Source organism: Tamandua tetradactyla, chromosome X (assembly GCF_023851605.1).
Source record: "Tamandua tetradactyla isolate mTamTet1 chromosome X, mTamTet1.pri, whole genome shotgun sequence".
Classification (NCBI taxonomy): domain Eukaryota; kingdom Metazoa; phylum Chordata; class Mammalia; order Pilosa; family Myrmecophagidae; genus Tamandua; species Tamandua tetradactyla.
Window position 1 is genome coordinate 23,194,173 of NC_135353.1, and position 20,507 is coordinate 23,214,679.

At 39.9% G+C, this 20,507-nt stretch overlaps 1 protein-coding gene across 1 annotated transcript in view; it reads right to left on the reverse strand.

The window, feature by feature from the left end:
* The window catches only part of ADGRG4 (adhesion G protein-coupled receptor G4), a 182,763-nt gene extending 169,923 nt beyond the window's left edge, over positions 1-12,840 (reverse strand). Inside the window, 1 exon segment of the mRNA XM_077146785.1 lies at positions 12,770-12,840. Coding sequence (XP_077002900.1) covers positions 12,770-12,839 — 70 coding nt within the window. The 5' untranslated portion in view covers position 12,840.
* Between the last annotated feature and the right edge of the window lie 7,667 nt (positions 12,841-20,507).

A 20,507-nucleotide genomic window follows, 5' to 3' on the forward strand; every position in this document is an offset into this window, starting at 1 on the left:
CATGTAAATGTCAGCTGCGATGTTTGCCAGTGTCATTATTAGAAACCTTTGTCCTCTCCCATAACCTCTTTTGCAGCCTCACACATGAAGCACATCTGCTTTGAGCCCTACTGCAGCCTCCAGGCCCCCAGCGGGGCTCCAAAGAGGTCGGGTTGTGATGAAGCAGGAGAGGGGCTTTGCACTTCTATTTGGCCAGGAAAGCAGCATTTTCTGCTGCGCCTCTCAAGGGCCTGTTTCAAAGGCCACTTGTGTCTTTGCATATGATTTCGCTATCCATTGCAGATGTCTGCCTGGACACTGCCATCTGTTCCCTGGCAATTTTCAAGTCCAAATTGCATGATTGCTCCCCTGAAGCGTGTTCTCTCTCGATTTGGCTCCTCTGTGTCTCTTCAATTCTATCTGCAATTTCCTTTTATTTTAAATTACATTTATTGTTTTCTCCGCTTTAAAAAAAAGAGAGAGCTGTTTTGTCCATTATAAAAGTAATACTATACATGCTTTTCAAAGAAAAAGTGGAAAGTATTAGAAAGTAAAAACATGAGAACAAAGTTAACCTGAGTATCCCACCACCCAAAGTCAATCAATTATTAACGTTTTGATATATTCCCTCTGGCTTTCTTTGCCTGTGCACATGTTTTGCTTGTTTCAATGTGGCTGAAAGCAAATTATATGTAAAATATAGACCTTGCTCTTCTCACTTAACAATATAGCATAAGCATTTTCCACATTAGGAAAAACTCATCATAAACCTCATTTAAATGGCTATGTTATTGCACCAAGAGTGCCAGCAATCATTTTATTTTTATTATGGTAAAATACACATAACATAAAATTCACCACTTTAACCACTTTAAAGTAGCATTTAGTATATTTGTAGTGGTGTGCCACCGTCAACACTATCCAGTTCCAGAATATTTTCATCACTCCAAAAGGAAGCCCTGTACCCTATAGCTGTGATTTCCGATTCCCTCTCCCAAAGCCTCTGGCAACCACTAATCTGATTTCTGTCTCTATGGCCTTGCTTTTCCTGGACATTTCACACACATGGAATCACACAATATGTGGTCTTTGGTGTCTGGCTTCTTTCACGTAGCATGGCAAAACGTTTTCCAGGTTTATCCATGTTGTAGGAGTGTATCAGTGTATTACTCCTTCCTATGGCTGATAATATACAATTGAATGGATATACTACATTTTGTTTATCCACTCATTTATTAATGGGTATTTGCTGTTTCTACTTTTTGGCTATTGTGAACAGTGACACTATGACCATTCATTCTGTTTGAACACCTGTTTTCAATTCTTTGGGGTAAATACCTAGGAATGGAATCACTGGTTCACACAATAATTCGACGTTTATCTTATTGAGTGTGGTGACTTGGAGTTATGTTCCCTAGAAAACATGTTTTAATCTTAATCCATTTCTGTGGTGTGAATCCATAGTAAGTAGGACATTTTCATGAGGTTCCTTCAATTGAGATGTTGCCTAAAGGAATGAGATTGGGCCTTAATCCAGACTACTAGAGTCCTTTATGAGCAGAAGAACTTCAGGAATAAAGAGAGAAGCCATGGGGAGCAGCCAGAAGCTGGAAGTCAGTGGAACCCAGAAGAGAAAGGAGAAGGCATTGCCATATGCACTGCCATGTAACAGTAAAGCCAAGGACCAAGGATGGCTGGCAGGCAGCTCCCGAATACTAGTCTTTGGGGAGAAAACATCACCTTGACAATGCCTCAGTTTTGGAATTCTCATAGCCTCAAAACTATGAGACAATAAATTCCCATTGTTTAAACCAGCCCACTGTACAGTATTTGTTTTAGCAGCTGGTAATTAAAATATTGAGGAACCACCAACCTGTTTAACATAGTGGTTGCACCATTTTACATTCTTACCAGCAATCTTTGTAGGTTCTGGTTTCTTCACACTTTCACTAAAACTTGTTTTACTACTACTACTACTATAATTATTATCATTACCGCTATCCTAGTGGGTGTGAAGTGGTAGCACACGGTGGTTTTGATTTACATTAGGCAAACAGTGTGGGCATTTTTTCATGTGCTTGCTTACCATTTGTATATCTTCTTCATAAAAATTTCTACTCAAGTCCTTTGCTCATTGTAAAAATTGGGTTGTTTGTCTTTTTATTGTTGAATTGCAAGAGTTCTTTATATATTCTGGATGTAATACCCTTATCAGATTTATGATCTTTAAATATTTTCTCCAATTCCGTAGGTCTTCTTTTCACTTTCTTAATAGTATCCTTCAATGAATAATAGCTTTCAATTTAATGAAATACAATTTATCCATGTTTTCTTTTGTTGCTATGCTTTTGGTGTCATTTCTAAGAATCCACTGCCAAATTCAAGGTCATAAAGATTTATCCCTATGTTTTCTTCTAAGAGTTATAGTTTTTGCTCTTACATTTAAGTGTTCCCTCTGTTTTGAGTTAATTTTTGTACATAGTGTGAGGCAGGAGTACAACTTCATTCATTCTTTTACATGTGGATATCCCGTTTCTCCAGCACCATTTATTGAACAGACCATTCTTTCCCCACTGAGTGGACTTGGCCCCCTTCTCAAAAATCAATTGGCCATAGATGTGTGGGTTTTATTTCTGAACTCTCAACTATATTCTATTGGTCTGTTTGTCTGTTGTAATGCTGGTACCACAGTGTTCTAATTACTGTAGCGTTCTAGTAAGTTTGAAACAGGATGTGTGAATCCTTCAACTTTGTTCCTCTTTTTTGAGATTGTTTTGGCTATTCAATGCCCCTTGTAATTCCATATGAATTTTAGGACCAGCTTTTTCATTTCTGCAAAAATAATTGTTGATATTTGATAAGGATTCTATATAAATCCGAACATCACTTTGAAAGTACTGCCATCTGAATAAATTAACTTTTCTGATCATGAACATGAGATATGTTTCCATTTATTCTCTTTAATTTCTTTCGACAATGTTTTGTAGTTTTCGGCGGGCAAGTCTTGCACCTCCATGGTTAAATTTATTGCTAAGTATTGTGTTTTTTGATACTGTTGCATATACAATTGTTTCTTAATTTCTTTTTAGTATTGTCCATTGCTAATATATAAAAAGATATATAAGCATTATTTACAATTGCAAGGAGATGGAAACAGCCAAATTGTCCATCAACAGACGAGTGGCTAAACAAACTGTGGTATATACATACGATGGAATATTATGCAGCTCTAAGACAGAATAAACTTATGAAGTATGTAACAACATGGATGGACCTTGAGAACATTATGCTGAGTGAGACTAGCCAAAAACTAAAGGACAAATACTGTATGGTCTCACTGATATGAACCGACATTAGTGAATAAACTTGGAATATGTCGTTGGTAACAGAGACCATCAGGAGATAGAAATAGGGTAAGATAGTGGGTAATTGGAGCTCAAGGGATACAGACTGTGCAACAGGACTGGATACAAAAACTCAGAAATGGACAGCACAATACTACCTAACTGTAATGTAATTATGTTAAAACACTGAATGAAGCTGCATGTGAGAATGATAGAGGGAGGAGGGCTAGGGACATAAATGAAATCAGAAAGAAAGATAGATGTTAAAGATCGAGATGGTATAATCTAGGAATGGCTAGAGTGTATAATAATAGTAAAATGTACAATGTACAAATTTAAAAAATGTTTTTGCATGAAGAAGAACAAAGGAATGTCATTACTGCAGGGTGCTGAAAATAGATGATAATTAATACTTTAAAATGTCACCTTATGTGTGAGACTAAAGCAAAAAATGTTTATTTGTTACAAAATTTAGATTTTGACTAGAGCATTTCCTAATATAACTCATGTAGATAGTTTGATTGAATGTCATAAGTGTTAGGAATCTCAGGTAGCACATGAGATTTTGTTGGTTTGTCCAGAGTGATCCCCTGATGAATCCCAGAATGATTTGATCAGTGACTAGAAAAGTATTTTCAAGCCCCCTTCGGGGAATGGTGAGAGTGGGGAGAAATTCAACTTCCCCAAGTTGAATTCTTGATATTCTCACAAGCAGTGGAGACAACCAAAGCTATAGGCTGAGCCCCTAGTCTTGGGGGTTGTTCACATGAAACTTAACCCCACAAAGGATAGGTCAAGTCTACTTAAAATTTAGGCCTAAGAGTCGCCCCCAAGAGAGCCTCTTTTGTTGCTCAGATGTGGCCCCTCTCTCCAGTCAACACGAGGAGCAGTCTCACCACCCTCCCCCTCTCTGCGTGGGACATGACTCCCAGGGGTGTGGACCTTCCTGCCAATGTGGGACAGAGATCCTGGAATGAGCTGAGACTCAGCATCAAGGGACTGAGAAAAACCCTAGAATGAGCTGAGAATTAACATCAAGGGATTGAGAGAAACTTCTCGACCAAAAGGGGGAAAAGTAAAATGAGACAAAGTGTCAATGGCTGAGAGATTCCAAACAGAGTCGAGAGGTTATCCCGGAGGTTATTCTTACGCATTAAGTAGATATCACCTTGTTGTTCAAGATGTAGTGGAGAGGCTGGAGGGAATTGCCTGAAAATGTAGTGCTGTGTTCCAGTAGCCATGTTTCTCGATGATGATTGAACAATGATATAGCTTTCACAATGAGACTCTGTGAATGTGAAAACCTTATGTCTGATGCTCCTTTTAGCTACTGTATCAACAGAAGAGTAGAACATATGGAATAAAAATAAATAATAAGGGAAACAAATGTTAAAATAAATTCAGTTTGAAATGCTAGTGGTAAATGAAAGCGAGGGGTAAGGGGTATGGTATGTACAGTCTTTTTTTTCTCTATTATCATTTTATTTCTTTTTCTGTTGTCTTTTTATTTCTTTTTCTAAATCGATGCAAATGTGCTAAGAAATGATGAATATGCAACTATGTGATGATATTAAGAATTACTGATTGTATATGCAGAGTGGAATGATATCTAAATGTTTTGTTTGTTAATTTTTTAATTAATAAAAAAAGATATATACTATTTTGTGTGTTGACCGTGTATCCTCCAACTTAAGCTCAAATAGTTTTTTATAGACTTTTTTAGGATGTTCTCTATGTAAGATCATATCACCGGCCAATGGGATAGTTTCAACTCTTCCTTTCCAATCTGGATGTCTTTAATTTCTTTTTCTTGCCTACTCTGGCTAGGACTTCCAGTACAAGGTTGAATAGAAGTGGTGACAGCGGGCATCTTCACTGTGTTCATCATCTTAGCAGGAAAGTACCCAGTCTTTCACTAATGACTATGATGTTAACTGTGGGTTTTATGTGGAAGCTCTTTGTCAGGTAGAGAAAATTCCCTGCTGTTTCCAGTGTGTTGAATGTCTTTTATCATGAAAAAGTGTTGATTTTGTCACATGCTTTTTCTGTGTCAATTGAGATTATCAGGTAGTGTTTTCCCCCCTCAATCTATGAATGTCCTGTATTTATATTAATTGATTTTCATGTTGAACCACTCTTGCATTCCTGAGGTAAGTCCTACTTGGTCACGGTGCAAAATCCTTCTAATATGCTGCTGGACTCAGTTTTTTTTAGTACTTTTTTGAGGATTTTCGTATCTGTATTCACAAAGGACGTTGGTCTGTAATTTTCTTTTCTTTTGATGCCTTTGTCTGTCAGCCATCATTTTCTGCATCTAGCAGATGGACACAGTAAGAGAAAGTGCTGCCGATCTTTCTCTGGAAGTGTGTGGAGTAAATAAGTAATTTTATTGTGTCTTTTTCTAAATTCCAAAGCTGCTTATTCCAGCCTATGTCTTTTCCTGGTGATGCCATGTTCAAGCAATTTTCAAGCCAAATTGAGCATTAAACAATACCACTTTCTTCCCAAAATGCTCCACAGCTTATGTTATCTGATTTTTTCAGAACAGTAACATAACCAGACTCTTGCCTCTACTGTCAGTTTCCAGGGCTTAGCATAGTGGTTGGCACATAGTACATCCTTTATAGCTGTTTACTGAACAAGTTGTTGTGCCCTGTATTAGGGCACTCAGTTGGAGACCGGTGGGACTCCAACAAGGGCTATCCTTGTGCAAAAGTATCAAGGATGTGGGTGAAATACCTGGCATAGAATGAGAAGTTCTAAACTGAAAACACAACCATTACCCTGCTCTCTTAGAGGACTTTTGCCAAAAGATTAGAGGCGAATTCCTCTCTCTACTATATCCCATTTCTTAAGTCGGTGAGTAAAACCTTGTGAATATACTAAAAACCATTGAATTACACACCTTAAAATGGTGAATTGTATGGTATTTGACTTGTATCTCAATAAAGCTGTCCCTTTATTTTCTACTGAAGACAGCATTAAGTAATCATAAGATAGTTTCTGTACTTATTTCCCTGCCCTCTCTTGGCAGAATTTCTCCTTGAAATGTTAAACCATTTCATAGGTTCCAGATTCAATGCCCTGCACCGTCTTGGGAGGACTGGACAAATGGGGTTTGTCTGTGGTCAGGCACATTGGGCATGACCTGGTCATTGCTTCTCCCTCATGAGGTGACCATCTTCCTCTTTTTTTTTACACCATATTTCTGACTCAGACAGCCTGACAGAGCATCAGTGTTGGTGTAAGGCTCAAAGGCCCAGCTAACCACCTGGCAATATTTCCTATCAAAAGAGGGAGAGGAGGCATAACAGATTTGAGGGAAGGGGACCATCAAAAGCACTAACTACATTTCTACTGAGAAAAGTCTGGCAACTCTGAGGGTGAGTATTCTGCCCAGAGTGCACTATGCTTGGCTCAGCTGGAAAATGTCAGCAACCACTCATAAGAGGGAGGTGGGCAGACACTCATTCCCATATTATATGGAGCCTTTACCTAAGCAAGGTATCTCATATCCTTGCAAATGAATGTCCGCAGCATTAGTAAACTTTACAGACTGGTCCTTCTATAGCAGACTCAAGGTTGTCTTAGTAGATACAATAGATATCTCCTGGTACTGGACATCACCATGGTCATAATATAGACAATCACAGAGATCAAAATTACTACCTACCACCCACTACCCACACTTTCCACTGGTCCTTTGATTAACCAGGCTGATCCTCAGATTTACCCAGTCTGCCATATATATAGAAGTACCCCACTGTGAGCCACATATCTGTCACCAGTCATCAGTCATAGAATTTTCTGTCCAACACACATGCTTTCCAAGTACCGAGGCTGCTGACAACATGTGTGACCTACGAAGAGTGCTTCCTGGAACAGGATACACAGAAGTTACCGTCATGTAGGTAATGTTCTTGGGTTTTCAAATCTTTGGCTCAAAGCCCATGTGTTACCCAACAAAATGGATACCCTTACTCATAAAGCCAGAAATCCCTTGGATAATTCTTCATTCGACAATGATGGTCATTGAGTACCAACTATGTGTCAGTGCTAGAATACAACAACAGAGTGGTGAACAGGACACACGAGGTCTGTCCTTACTCTATATTCCAGAGAGGGAGGCAGTCAATAAGCAAGCAAAGAAAATAATGATAGTTTATGAAAAGTGCTCTGAAGGAAGCTAAGCTGATAAGTTATATAAAGGGGGTGAGTGGGGATGAGGGGACGGGGAAATCTACATTACATAGGATGGTTAAGAAAGAACTCTCCAAGTCATTTAGCTTAGTCCTGAAGGATGAAAAAAGCTAGCATTACAAAGATATGGGGTAAGAATAACCCACACATGGAAAAAAGCATGTGCAAAGGCCTTGAGGTAAGAATGTACTTGACATATTCAAGGAACAGCAAGGAATGTAGGGTGGCTGGAGTGGAGTGAGAGAGGAGGAGTGTGGTAAGAAATAAGTCTCAAGAGGTAGTTGAAGACCAGATAGTGTAGTGTCTTTTAGGCTTTATAAAAGAGTTGGGATAGTATTCTCATTGTGATGGGAAGTTATTGGCTAGTTTTGAATAAAGGAACAACTTAACTTATTCAAGCATCATTCTGACTGCTGTTTAGCAGAGCAAGTATAGAAGCAGGGAGACAAGTTAGGAGACTATTGAAGTGATCTGGTAGAAGATGGTGTTGGCTCAGGCTATGGCAGAGGCAACGGAGATGGTAAAAAGAAAAGTTTTCAGATTTGGGATATATTTTAGAGGTGGCATGAACAGGACTCGATGATGAATGAGATGTGGAAGGTGAGAGAAAGGGAAGGATGCAGGATGACTCCCAGGCCTGGGTAATGGGGTATACAGAGGAATGATTTCCTGAAGAAAAAAGACTGCAGATTATTACCTGAGTGGAATTATTAGGTCCTCTGCCTCCCCTAACTCTGTTGTGATGCTAACCGCTCCCATAATCCTTGACATGTAGACCAACTCAAAAGAGACTAGGTAATAAAGAAAAAAAATCAAGTAGCATAGAACTCCACCCATATCTTGGAAGCTAACAACAGGGGGAAAACAGCATTCCAGAACTATTCTTCAATCTATGCAGTCCCCCAACAATATTTTCACCATTGGTGAATGAAATCTCTACAAACTACTGGCCCTGAGACAGAGTATAGCAGATAATCACAGACTCAATCACTCAGAAAACATTCTATCATGTGTGCTTTTCTGATCAGTCCTAAGCTGGGTACAGAAGTACCATGACTGCACCAATCAAGGAAATATGTGTCTGTAAAAATAAAAACAAATAAGGGTGCACAGGTGGTTCAGTGGTAGAATGCTCGCCTTCTATGTGGGAGACCCGGGTTCTCCCGGGCCATGCACCACCACCCCCAAAAAAGAAAGAAATATATGCTTCAGAGTCTAGCAGGTATAATATTCCAGACCAAGAGCTCTGAGCATCACCAAACAAAATACCTATTCTTACACAGGAAAAGATGCCCAGTGTCATTAGTCATCAAGAAAATGCAAACCCAAACAACAGTGAGGTATCACTTCACACCAATCAAGATGGCTATATTCAAAAATACAGATAATGACAAGTGTTAGCAAGGATGTGGAAAAATTGGAATTCTCATACACTGCTGGTGAGCATGTAAAATAGTACAGCTTCTTTGGAAAATGATCTGTCAGTTCCTCAAAAGGACGAACAGAGTTACCATAATAACTTTATAATTCCGCTCCTAGGTATATAACCAAAAGCAATGAAAGAACATATCCACGCAAAAACTTGTATAAAAATGTCCATAGCAGTATTGTTCATAGGAGCCAAAAGTGGAAACAACTCAATTGACCATCAACTGATGAATGGGAAAATACAGGCATTGTGGTGGTTTGAAGCAGTACATACCCCAGAAAAACATGTTCTTAAATTTAATCCATTCCTGTGGATGTGAACTCCTTATAAGTAGGACCTTTTGATGAGGTTACTTCAGCTAAGGTGTGGCTTACCTCAAACAGAATGAAGGTTAATCCTATTACTGGAGTCCCTATAAGCAGAATGAAATTCAGACCAAAAGAAAGCAAGCCACAAGGAAGCAGCCAGAAGCTGAAAATCAATGGAACCCGAAAGAAAAGGGAGCGACCAGGAGAGGCCATCAAGTGCCTTGCCATGTGACAAACTGAGAACCAAGGATTGCCAGCAGCCAGCCCCAGAAAGCCAGTCTTCAGTAAGAAAGCATTGCCTTGATGACACTTTGATTTGGACTTATTCTCAGCCTCAAATCATGACAGAATAAATTTCCATTGTTTAACCCAACCCGTTTCATGGCATTTACTTAAGCAGCCTGGAAAACTGAAATTTTTCCACATTCACACAATTGAATATTATTCAGCAATAGAAAGGAATGAAAACTGATACATGCTACAACATTGATAAAGTTTGAAAACATTATACTAAGTGTAAGAAGCCAGTCACATTAAAGCCCATATATTGTATGATCCCATTTACATAGGCAATATATAGAGAACGGGCAAATACAGAGAGACAGAGAGTAGATTAGTGGTTGCCGGGCGCTGAGGGCAGGAGTAGGAATGAGAAGTGACTGCCAGTGGAGTGAAGAAAGTGTTCTTGAATTAGATTGATGGTTTTACATCTCTGTAAATATACTAAAACCATTGAATTGTACACTTCAAATGGGTGAACTTTATGGCATATAAACTATACTTCAATAAAGCTGTTTAAAAAAATGTCTGTTCTCAAAGGGCCAGTCCCCACAAACTTCTAGACCAGCACTGTCCAATAGAACTTTCTGGGATGATGGAAATGTCCTATGTCTGCACCACCCTGTAAAGTAGCAACCAGCCTCCTGTTGTTATTGAGCACTTGAAATGTGGCTTGTGTAATTAAGAACTGAATTTTTTATTTTATTTAATTTTATTAGTTTAACCTTATACAGACACGTGTTACAAATAATTACTATATAGGATAGCTCAGCTCTAAAATTTAGAGGTTTTTCTAAAAGTTCATCCTGCCACTTCTTCTCCACCAAATGAATTCCTTAATAAAAGATGGAACTTTTTCTGCACCCTGGCTATACAAATGCCTTTAGATCAAGACCGCTCCACTCCCACCACCTCCTGACTGACCCTGATCTGGCCGTCCTCTATAGCCTAATGACATATATTCTGAAATCACTTTAGAAACCTCCTGTCTCAAAGGATTCCTGGTCAGGTTGTCTGCATATATGAGAACTTCTCGAGAAGATTGACTCCAACCTAGATTGACGATCTAATATAGGAGTAAAAGGTATTCACCATAGAGGCTGCCTTCGGCACCCTATGTTCGAGTGCCACAAAACTCCAGACTCCCACCTCAAGAATGCTCCAAAACACGTGTCCCACTCTTGCACCCAGCAAAACCTGTTCTACTCCACTTAGCAGGGGAGTTGGTATGTGTGTATGTGTGTGTGTGTGTTAGGGGATAGGCTTTGGGACAACTGCTCTTCCACCGAGACTCACCCACCTGCCCATCATGCACCCAATTGCCAGCACCGGTCAAAAAGAAGTACCAGGAAACTAAGTCCTACTTACGGCCTAAAACCTTGATCTTCCCCTTTCATTCTGCTTTATCTTTTACTTCCTGCTCTGTTCCTACAACTACTCAGCTCCTGGTATCAATCTTCATTCTTCTTTTCTGATCCTGCTCTCACCCTTTGGACCTTATGAGAGGTTTGATTTCTCCTCGACCCGTGGTTGCTTCTTCCATGGACATGGTTTTGCTAGATCCTCTGCCTCCATCAGTTAAGGCATCTCTCCATGTCTCCATCTGCTCCATCCAAGTTAGAGCATCTCTGAATCACTCTCTGCATGAAATGGACTTGGCCCTATTACTCTCCCTCACACGGACCCTCACAGTCGGGAGACTGGTGAATCGTCTGGAGCCTGAAGGGCACTGAACCTTGGTTATACCACTGTTTTAAGGATGGAGTATTTTTTTTCCAGGAATAAAATAATGAATTTCTCACCTAGTGCAAGACAATTATATAGTAAATTGTTTGATAACCTAAAAGAATCACTGGCATGACTCATGAATTTGAGACTTGAACAGTCTCAAAACCCTTGTAATTGCTTTAAAATGACTTCTGCAGATTTAAAATCTGCACCCCTATCATTATTTTAACTGACAAAGGCATTCTCCAAACTCCCATCCAAACTTTCCAGGATAACATATTCTTGCCCTTTTATTCCATGGCTACTCTAAAGACTCTTAGATCCCTCTATTCCACACCCATGACCCGTCACAAAAAGCCACTAGAATTTGTGTTGCACACACCACCACCATACATGTATACGAAGTTTTGTTATTTCAAATCACATTATTCTATTAAATCCATCAAATATGTACTGTGTACCTAAACTGTGGGTGAAAATCTGTGCTGGGTATTTTGGATAGAGAATGGAGAAAGTTTCTTGCTTTTTGAGGAAACAGGTGGGGAAAGGATAAATCAACATCTTAGCAGGTATGCAAGGCCAGGTGACAGAGCTGCCACTGTGCCCCGTGGGCCCCGTTTCGACCTTTATTATAAGAAACAAGGTTTCCCACCAGGCCCTGTAAACAGCAGGAAGCCAGGCAGTGTTTGTTATAGATGGTGATGATGATTTGGTATTTTTCCAGAAGATTGGCTCTCAATCTGAACGGCTGTTCAAATTAAACCTGAGGTCTATTTCATCAAGAATTGTCACTCACTGGCATTTATGACCTTTTCACAAAAGACTAGTGTGCCAAATGAGCAAACTGCATTTACTTAATATGGATGAGATTGCAGTTTTCTAAGATAACCTTCTCTTTAGGTCTCCAAATTACCAGCTACTTCAGTTGAAGTAGTTCTATTCACTGCAAAGCAGAAACAAAGACAGAATCTATCTCTTTTCCTGTCACAGAGTCTAAGGCAAGGTCTCGGCCTTCTCAGACCACATTCCTGTTTGTCATTGTGAGTCAGTTACCAGTATTTGTCACACCTCAGTTTCCCCATCTGTAACCTATGATCTTCACCATATATGTATAATGGAAGCAGAAAGATGATGCTATAATGCTCCAGGGAGTTTCAAATAAAGCACTGTGCGTGAGCGGAAGCAGCTCAAATGAAAACCCAAGGCTTCTGTTAGGTGTGCATTAGCCGCCAAATGGCATATCGGAGCTGCATTAAGAAATGTCAAAGGCAGTAGTCCAAGCCACTGGCTACATGGGGCCAATTCTCTACCAATCATACACAATACTGAGTGAATGAATTCATTTACTGAAGCTCCAGCTTGACCTATAGCCGTATTGACCAAAAGGAAGCCACTGAGAGGCAGCCCTGCAAATCTCCAATGGCATTCTTTTTTCAAATGGCTTGTTTCTATAACCTATGTCTATGAGACATTGGAAGAGATAATAAGAATAAATTTCTTACCTGAGAAAAAGATAAAACTTGACATGAGTATCATTCTGTAAAGCTTCTGATATATGATGTGTTCTTTCATTGTCTAAACCTGTGTTCAAAAAGTGAGAAATATGCCCATCTCAGATTCAGAACAATTTCCAAATGCATGTGACCACACTTTCCTTCACATCCCATGCACGGCTTTTCCCATTGCCTAACATCATGTCAGCCGTGCACAAAACTCAGATACTTGCCTGAGTTATCCAGACTTGCTGAAACCTCACCAATTGATTTATCTGTCTACACACTCCACAAATAATTTTGAACACTTACTATGTGCCAAACACTGAGTTACACGTTGGGAATAAAGTGCTGAGAAGACAGGCAGAGGTAGCTGGGGCAGTTAATTCAGTAGGGAAGATAGTATTAAATGCATAATTACCCAATATGATGCATTCAGTCTTATTGCACACAACTTCAACCCACTACTTGCAGTTTTAATGCTCCTAAAGTTTTTGAAGGAATCCCTCCATAAGAAGACCTCACTGCCCAAATTGATTCATCAAGTCACTCTATTTTTAAAGCAGATCTTGTTTCTGATTAGAGAAACCTGACCATTTCATCACATTCACCCAGCTTCTCTTCCTAATTGTAACTAAAACTGCTTCTCTGGGAAATGCACCAAACACACATTTCTCCAATGAAAATGGCATCAAAAATACAAATCCTACCAAAATATTAGGTGATTGTTTACCTAACTGCAGTTTTTAAAAGATATTAAAGAAGTTTGGCAGTGAGGTGTCAAGATGGGCATTTTCTGATGTGAAATAAAGCACATTTCTGAATGACTGACTACTGATTTAAACGTCTCTTTTCCTATAGGATAACACAATATATTACATTTTCTTCCCACTTCCAAGTGCGATTTGGTAACAGAAACCAATTTGGAAACCAAATGAATCTTGGGCTTGCTATGAGCACCAGCCATTAATAAGGCTCTTCATATTTACCAAGTGTTCCACTGCCATTCTTATTAGAATAATAAGAGAATTTGTATGACTTAGACAGATTTTCTAAACTACAAGCTTAGAAGAGAGTGTCTAAATCTTTTATGACTTGCTGCATGAAATGCAGCTTGAACTTACAGTGTGATAAGAGGATTTGGCTAAGAATCAGTAATTTGCTGTAAGACTGTAAGTACTTCTGTCCCTTAATTTCCCCGGGCCTCAGTTTCCTTATCTGTAAAAATGGGGATAATAATCTGCCTATTTCCCAGAGTTGCTACAGAAGAAGATCAAATGAGAAGATATTTTGAAGGCAATTTTCAACATATAAAGTGCTACAGAAATGAATACGATTACTATCAATAAAATGGAATTTTCAACAGCAAACAACCCAATTTCTATCTTTCTTACATTGCCTCTAAACTTCTATAACTATTCCAAACTATGTGGCAGAAACTTATTTGACACCCAATAAATAAATCATGGAACATTCACACAAGAGAATACTATGCAACCATTGAAAGGAATAAAGTTAAATCTGTATGTTAGGTGTGGAAAGGTGGGTTGGGAAACGAGGAAGGGATTGAGGAATTTTCTTTTACATGCCATACAATTCTGTACTGTATGACTCTTTTCAAAATGATCATTCATTATTTATATAGTTTTAAAAATTGAATGAAAGGGGGAAGGAAGGAAGAAAGGGAGGGAGAGGAAGGGAAGGGCAAAGAAAGAGAGGTTGGAGAAAGAGAAAGGAAGGGTGGAAATTAAAGGGGCTTACTTTATACAGCCTATGATTCTGTACCGTTTGATTATTTTACAACAGCATGTATTACTTTTATAATTTAAAACACTGAAAGAAAGAATCAAAGGGAGAAAGGATGAGAAAGAGAAAGAAGGGTAGAGATTAAGGATTTTTATCTTATATTGCAATCAATTATTGCCATTTAGTTCTCTTTTTTTTTTTTTTTGCTTGGGCAGGCACCAGGAAACAAACCCCATTTAGTTCTCTTATGATGAATACTTACTATTTTTATAATTGAAAATGATTTAAAGAAAGAAAAGAGGGGGCAAAGGAAGGGAGGGAGAGAGGGAGGGAGAAGAAGAAGAAAGGAAGGGAAGTAGGGAGGGAGGGAGGGACAAATGGAAGAAGAGAGGAAGGAAGAAACAGAGTGAGGAAGAAGGAAGAGAGACACTTACCTGAGAACTGAACTCTTTTCAACTTCCCACCCCCGTGTCACTGTGGGGCCCAAAAGAAGAGTTTGGTTTACAAATGACCCCTACGATTGATGTGAAATGGTACAAGCAGAAATCAGGGGGCTCATTATCTGCTGGCCATGCCTCCGTCACCTTCTTTTCTGGATCAGACCAGCTTCTCTGCTCTTGCTTTATGGGGCTTATTGACCCAGGCAGATCCTTTTTTTGTGGCTGCAAGCACGTCATGGGTCTGCTCTCCCAAGCATGAAATCAGCATGAGCAAAGTTCTCAGGTTATTACATACCTGCAATAACCCATTCATTTGAGGGCTCATTCCCAGGTTCCACTAAGGTTTATCTTTAGTGCCTAGTTGATTATTGCTTTAATTAAATTGGATTTATTAAATGGGTACTTGCAGAGAATGGGGAGGGGCTCCTGTTCAGAACTTTGAACAGAAAGAGAAGTCTAAGAAGGCATTAGCATGTTCACATTTCACACTGTCAATAAGACACAGCCAGCTGTTCATCCTCACCAGAGATCCATTCTTCAAACTGCCTTGAAGAGAAATAGATTCACTGAACTGATTTGGTGTCATTTTTAGGAGGGGAATAAAATTTTGCCCCAGAAGGTGTCATCGCAGCCCCTTTGTAGGGGTGGGGTGGGGGGTGGGATATCACCAAATACCATCAAGAAAATAGCTATGGAGGATCCAGAGATGATCCCCTACTCCCCACCTCAGCCTCCACACTTCACAGACGAGGACACTGAAATCCAGAGGGGAGAATGACTGGATCAAGGTCAAAGAGCTTGTGGCTGACAGACTAGGAGCTAGAACTGAGGTCTCCTACCTCCCAGATTGCTTGTTTTTTCCTCTCCATCTCACACCTTAAATGGAAAAACTCAGTCTTATAAAAGACTGAATCAAACACTCTGGAGGCCAGTGATTCTCCATGGCAGGGAGTGGCACGTATAACAGACTCACTGATGAGTCATCCCCCAAGCCCAGAAGTTGTGATCAATATAGGGGACAAGCACTTAGGCATTGCGGAATGATAAACTTAGTTTGAATCTCAGTTGTGTGACTTAGGGCCAGTTCCCTAATCTCTCAGGAGCCCCCATTGTCCTCATTTGTGAAGCGTGGATAATGGAGCTCACCTCATATTGCTGTGAAGAGGGCATGAGAAAATGTGTGTAAAGTGCTTCGCCCAGTGTCTGGCACAGGGTCCCAGAGCCACAGCTCCTATCTAGGGCTCCACTGCTTCTCTTGGCCACTAGGCACTAACCTTAGGTTTAATGGCCTGTTCCCAACATGGGACCGCACATCTTACACCTTACAATGGACAACTGCCAAGAAACATATTGGCTCTCCCCTGGCATTTTGTGTGTATTTTACATTTTCCTGCTTTTTGACCTGTCTTCCCCCACAACACTATGAGCTCTGCAGGGGGAGAAACCTCATCTTATTCAGTGGTTCATATACTTCAATCAATATTTGATAAATAAATTCAATCAATATTTGATAAACAAAGGGGCTTTCTCCACTACTAGAGTTCAGGCTTCCTGAGGGCAGGGAAACATATCTCTCTCATGCCCCAAGAGTTAGCACAGTGCCTGGAATTACTTCCACTTATTTCCAAAGTATTCCAAAATAATTTAAAGGAGTATATACTTCTTGAATGTTCCAAGAAAATTCTCTGGAAGGAGACCATGGTGAGGATAGTTACTTCTAGAGAGGGAGACTGAAGGATTTGGTGACGGAGATGGCCTTTTCACTGCATAAGCTTTCGTACTGTTAGCATTTTAATCATCTGCATGTGTCACTTCTTCAAAGAAAAGCACTGCTTATTTTGTAAAAGATCTAATGTGATGCAAATGAAACAACTGAATGGAAAATAAAACTTGTGCAGAATAACGAAGAAGTTGAAGATCCCTGATCAGGAAAAAAAATGTCACCTGAGAAGGGAGAGCTTCAATGGGTATCTTCCATTCTCTGGAAGGTTGTAAGGAGAAGGTTGACCATCTGTTCTCCATATCTACCAAGTAATAGGAAATGGACTGAAATTGCAGTGGGAGATGTAGATTGGGTGTAAATAAGTCATTATTGACGGCATGAGCTGATAAACACCAGACAAGGCTATCATGGGATGTTATGAGCCATCTATCCCTGGAAACTCAAAGGCCTAGAGGGCCATATGGCTCTGCTGATTTACGTGACCTCTCATAGAAAGAGGGGGTTGAGAAGCTCTGTTCCTGTTTCTGACAGTGGAAGAGACCCTTAATCTGTTTAAGATCCAGGCTGTCATGGTTCCTTCTTTCTTTCCTGGGTTGAGCATCCCACTAGGCCAACTGAGATTCTGGTAATTGGTGTATAACATGATCCCCAACCTCAAGCCAACTACTGAATCCAGGGTTCAACCAAAGAAACAGCAAAAAGGTCCAATGCTGGAGGGGAAAAAAAAATCTAAGTTGACAACTTCCTAAGAGGTTTTCAAGGACAGTTCTTATTTGATTGCACCTGAAAACTACCATTCAACTGATTCCCTGCTGGTTGTCATTCCCATACGTATCATCATATTTTTACCACATTTATGGGCATCCCTTATCATTTTGTTTAGTAATACCACAGGTTTTAAAACATTACATAAATTTACATGTTTTAAACATTATATTAAAGTTTTCATAAGAAGAGAAGCAGCACAGCACAGTAGTTAAGAAAATATTCTGAAGCCAGAGTGTTTGCATTTCTCAGCATCTCACTGCCTCAGTTTTCTCATCTGAAAAATGGGGATGGTGATGAAGAAGATGATGATGATGATGGTACCTACCATTAGTGTTTTTATGAAATAAATAAGGTAAGATATGTAAAGGACTTGGAACACTGATACATAATAAGTGCTTTGCAGGTATTAGCTCAAGAGTATTCATTTAACCCACAAATATCTGAGTGCTCACTATGTAATAAAAGTCATAACTCTCAGATGCCAGAGATTCAGCAGTGAACAAAGCAGTTAACTCTTTACTGCTTCACAGAGTTTATGTGGGGGTAAATAGACAATAAACAATATAAACAAGTAAAACATATATTACAAGATGAAAAATGCCATAGGAAAAATGAAGGGACACAGAATTTCTGGAAGGAAGGTGGAGAATATGACCCTCAGTGATAAAGTGATAGCTGAACAAAGACCTGAAGGAAATAAGGGAGTGAGCCATGGGGATTCCTAAGGGAAGAACATCCCAGGTGAAGGGAACTACCCTGAGCACCGCAGAGGGGCTGGAAGCCTTTCTAAGAGCAGTACTGAGGTAAGTGTGTCAGGAGCAGAGTGAGTTAGGAGGAAAACAGTGAGAGAAGAGGTGAGAGAAGTAATGGAGGGCCAAGTCATACAGGGTCTTGCGGGCCATTTGAAGAACACTGTCTTTACTCTGGAGAAATTGGGAGCCACTGCAGGGTATTAAAAATGTTTATTTTAGAAAAAGAACTCATATACCCTTCACCCAGCTTCTCCAATTGTTAACATTTTGCCACATTTGCCTTGTCTCGTTCTACATATATAGTTTTTTAAGCATTTTAGACTAAGTCGGAGACACCATGCCCCTTTACCCCAAATAGTTCAGTGGGTACTTTCCTAAGAACAAGGATAGTCTCTTATATAACCATAATACAATGCTCAAAAATAGGAAATTTGACATTGATATTTATCTCATATTCAGTCCATATTCAAATGTAGCCAATTGTCTCATCAATGTCCTTTATGGCAGTTTCCCCCACTGATCCAAGATTCAAGCTACTTCAATCTAGGATCACTCATTTTTTTAACTGTTATGATTATTTTTAGGTTTTAATCGTAAAGGGCTCCTGAGCCATTTGTCAACTTTCACGATATTGGCATTTTTAAAGTGTACAGGCTAGCTATTTTTTTTTAGAATGTCCCTAATTTGGGGGGAGGGGTTGTCTTATGTTCCCTCATGGTTCAGGTCGTGCATTTTGGGCAGAAATAGCACAAGGGATATTGTATCCTTCTCTGTGTACCACAGCAAGGCCCACAGGAGATCAGTTTGTCCCATTATTGAGAACACTAACTTTGATCACTTGACTAAGGTGATGTCTGACAGATTTGTTCACTGCAAAGCTTATCATTTTCCTATTTGTAACATGTAAGTGATCTCTGGGAAACACTTCAAGTCTGTGTAAATATTTCTTTCCTTCTCAAACCTTCAACCAACTCAACTTGTTCAACTACTGGTGTGTTCTAGTGGTCTTTGGCTAGGGAGCATTGACACTAGAGAACTCTGCTGGGACCCAAGAGCTGGTAATGAGATTCATCTCCAAGATGCTGAAGGAAATGTTTCAGAAAGCTAGACCTTCTCAGGAGGACTAACTCAGGGTGCCTTACACAGATTTCCAGCTGGCTTAAAGCATGTAGCCTACCTGGATGATCTTATCGCACTGTTGGATGATAAGAAGAATGCCGTTGCTGGCATCTGGTAGGCTTTTGAGGGCAGTAAGGGAAGGGGAGTGTTCTTATTATAGCCTCAGAACTCATTTAAATCATTTCTTCTAGTTAGCCAATCTTGTCTCTCTTTTCACTGTGCCCCAGTGCTCTCAAAGTCAGGTCTAACCATATCCCCAGGAATATCTGACTAGGCTTCTACCTTCCTGGAAGTCCTGCTAATCCCGCTTAATTTCAAGGACTCCAGAATTCCATCCTTGGGCTTTACCTATGTTGTGGAACCAGGGCTAGTGAATCTGAGCTTCCATGGGCCTCATGTCAAAAAGACCAATCCTTATCTTTGGTACATCAGGGCCAATGGGACCCAAAAAATGTGATTTAGGGCCTCTTCTAGGAGTTCAGAAAAGTGATTGAAGGAGAGACTGTCTGTTCTCATGATGAGATATGTGGTGACACAATGGCCTGACTGATTATTTATACCTGGGAGGGGGTGGGGGATAGAAGTGGAGGGAATTGCTCAGAGAAGACTTCATAAAGGAAAATAATATCTGTGTTGAGTCCCAAAGAATGAGTAGAAAATTGTCAGAAGTTCAAGGGGAGGGAGGCAGACTGTGGAAAGACTATTCCAGGCAAGAGGAACAGCATGTGCAAAGTCACAGAAGAATGAAACCTAGTGATGCACTTCCCTAGCCAAAGACCACTAGGAACACACCATAGTTGAACAAGTTGAGTTTATTACTTGCTGTGAGGGAGAACACAAGGCAGAACCATGGGGTATCTCAGTAAAAGAGTATTAAGGAAACACTTGGCCTTTGGTTGTGTGATTTGGGGAGAATTTAAGAAAGCAAGGGTTTGCTCTAGATTAGGGGCTGTCAGAAAGCTGGGTTAGTTCCATCATTGGGTATTTTAATAAATCTCATCTACAGGGAAGGCAGACTAGAGCAAGGATAAAACTATAATTAGAAAAGAAACAGCAGTCATTCATATTGGCCAAGAGAGGGGATGGCATTTTGTGAGTTGCACAGTGGCCTTGTTTTTCTCCGTGCTTAGACAAAATTATGAAGTGGCCTTGTTTTGTCTCACTTTATCACAGTCTCAGAGTAACTTGGTCTGGCATTG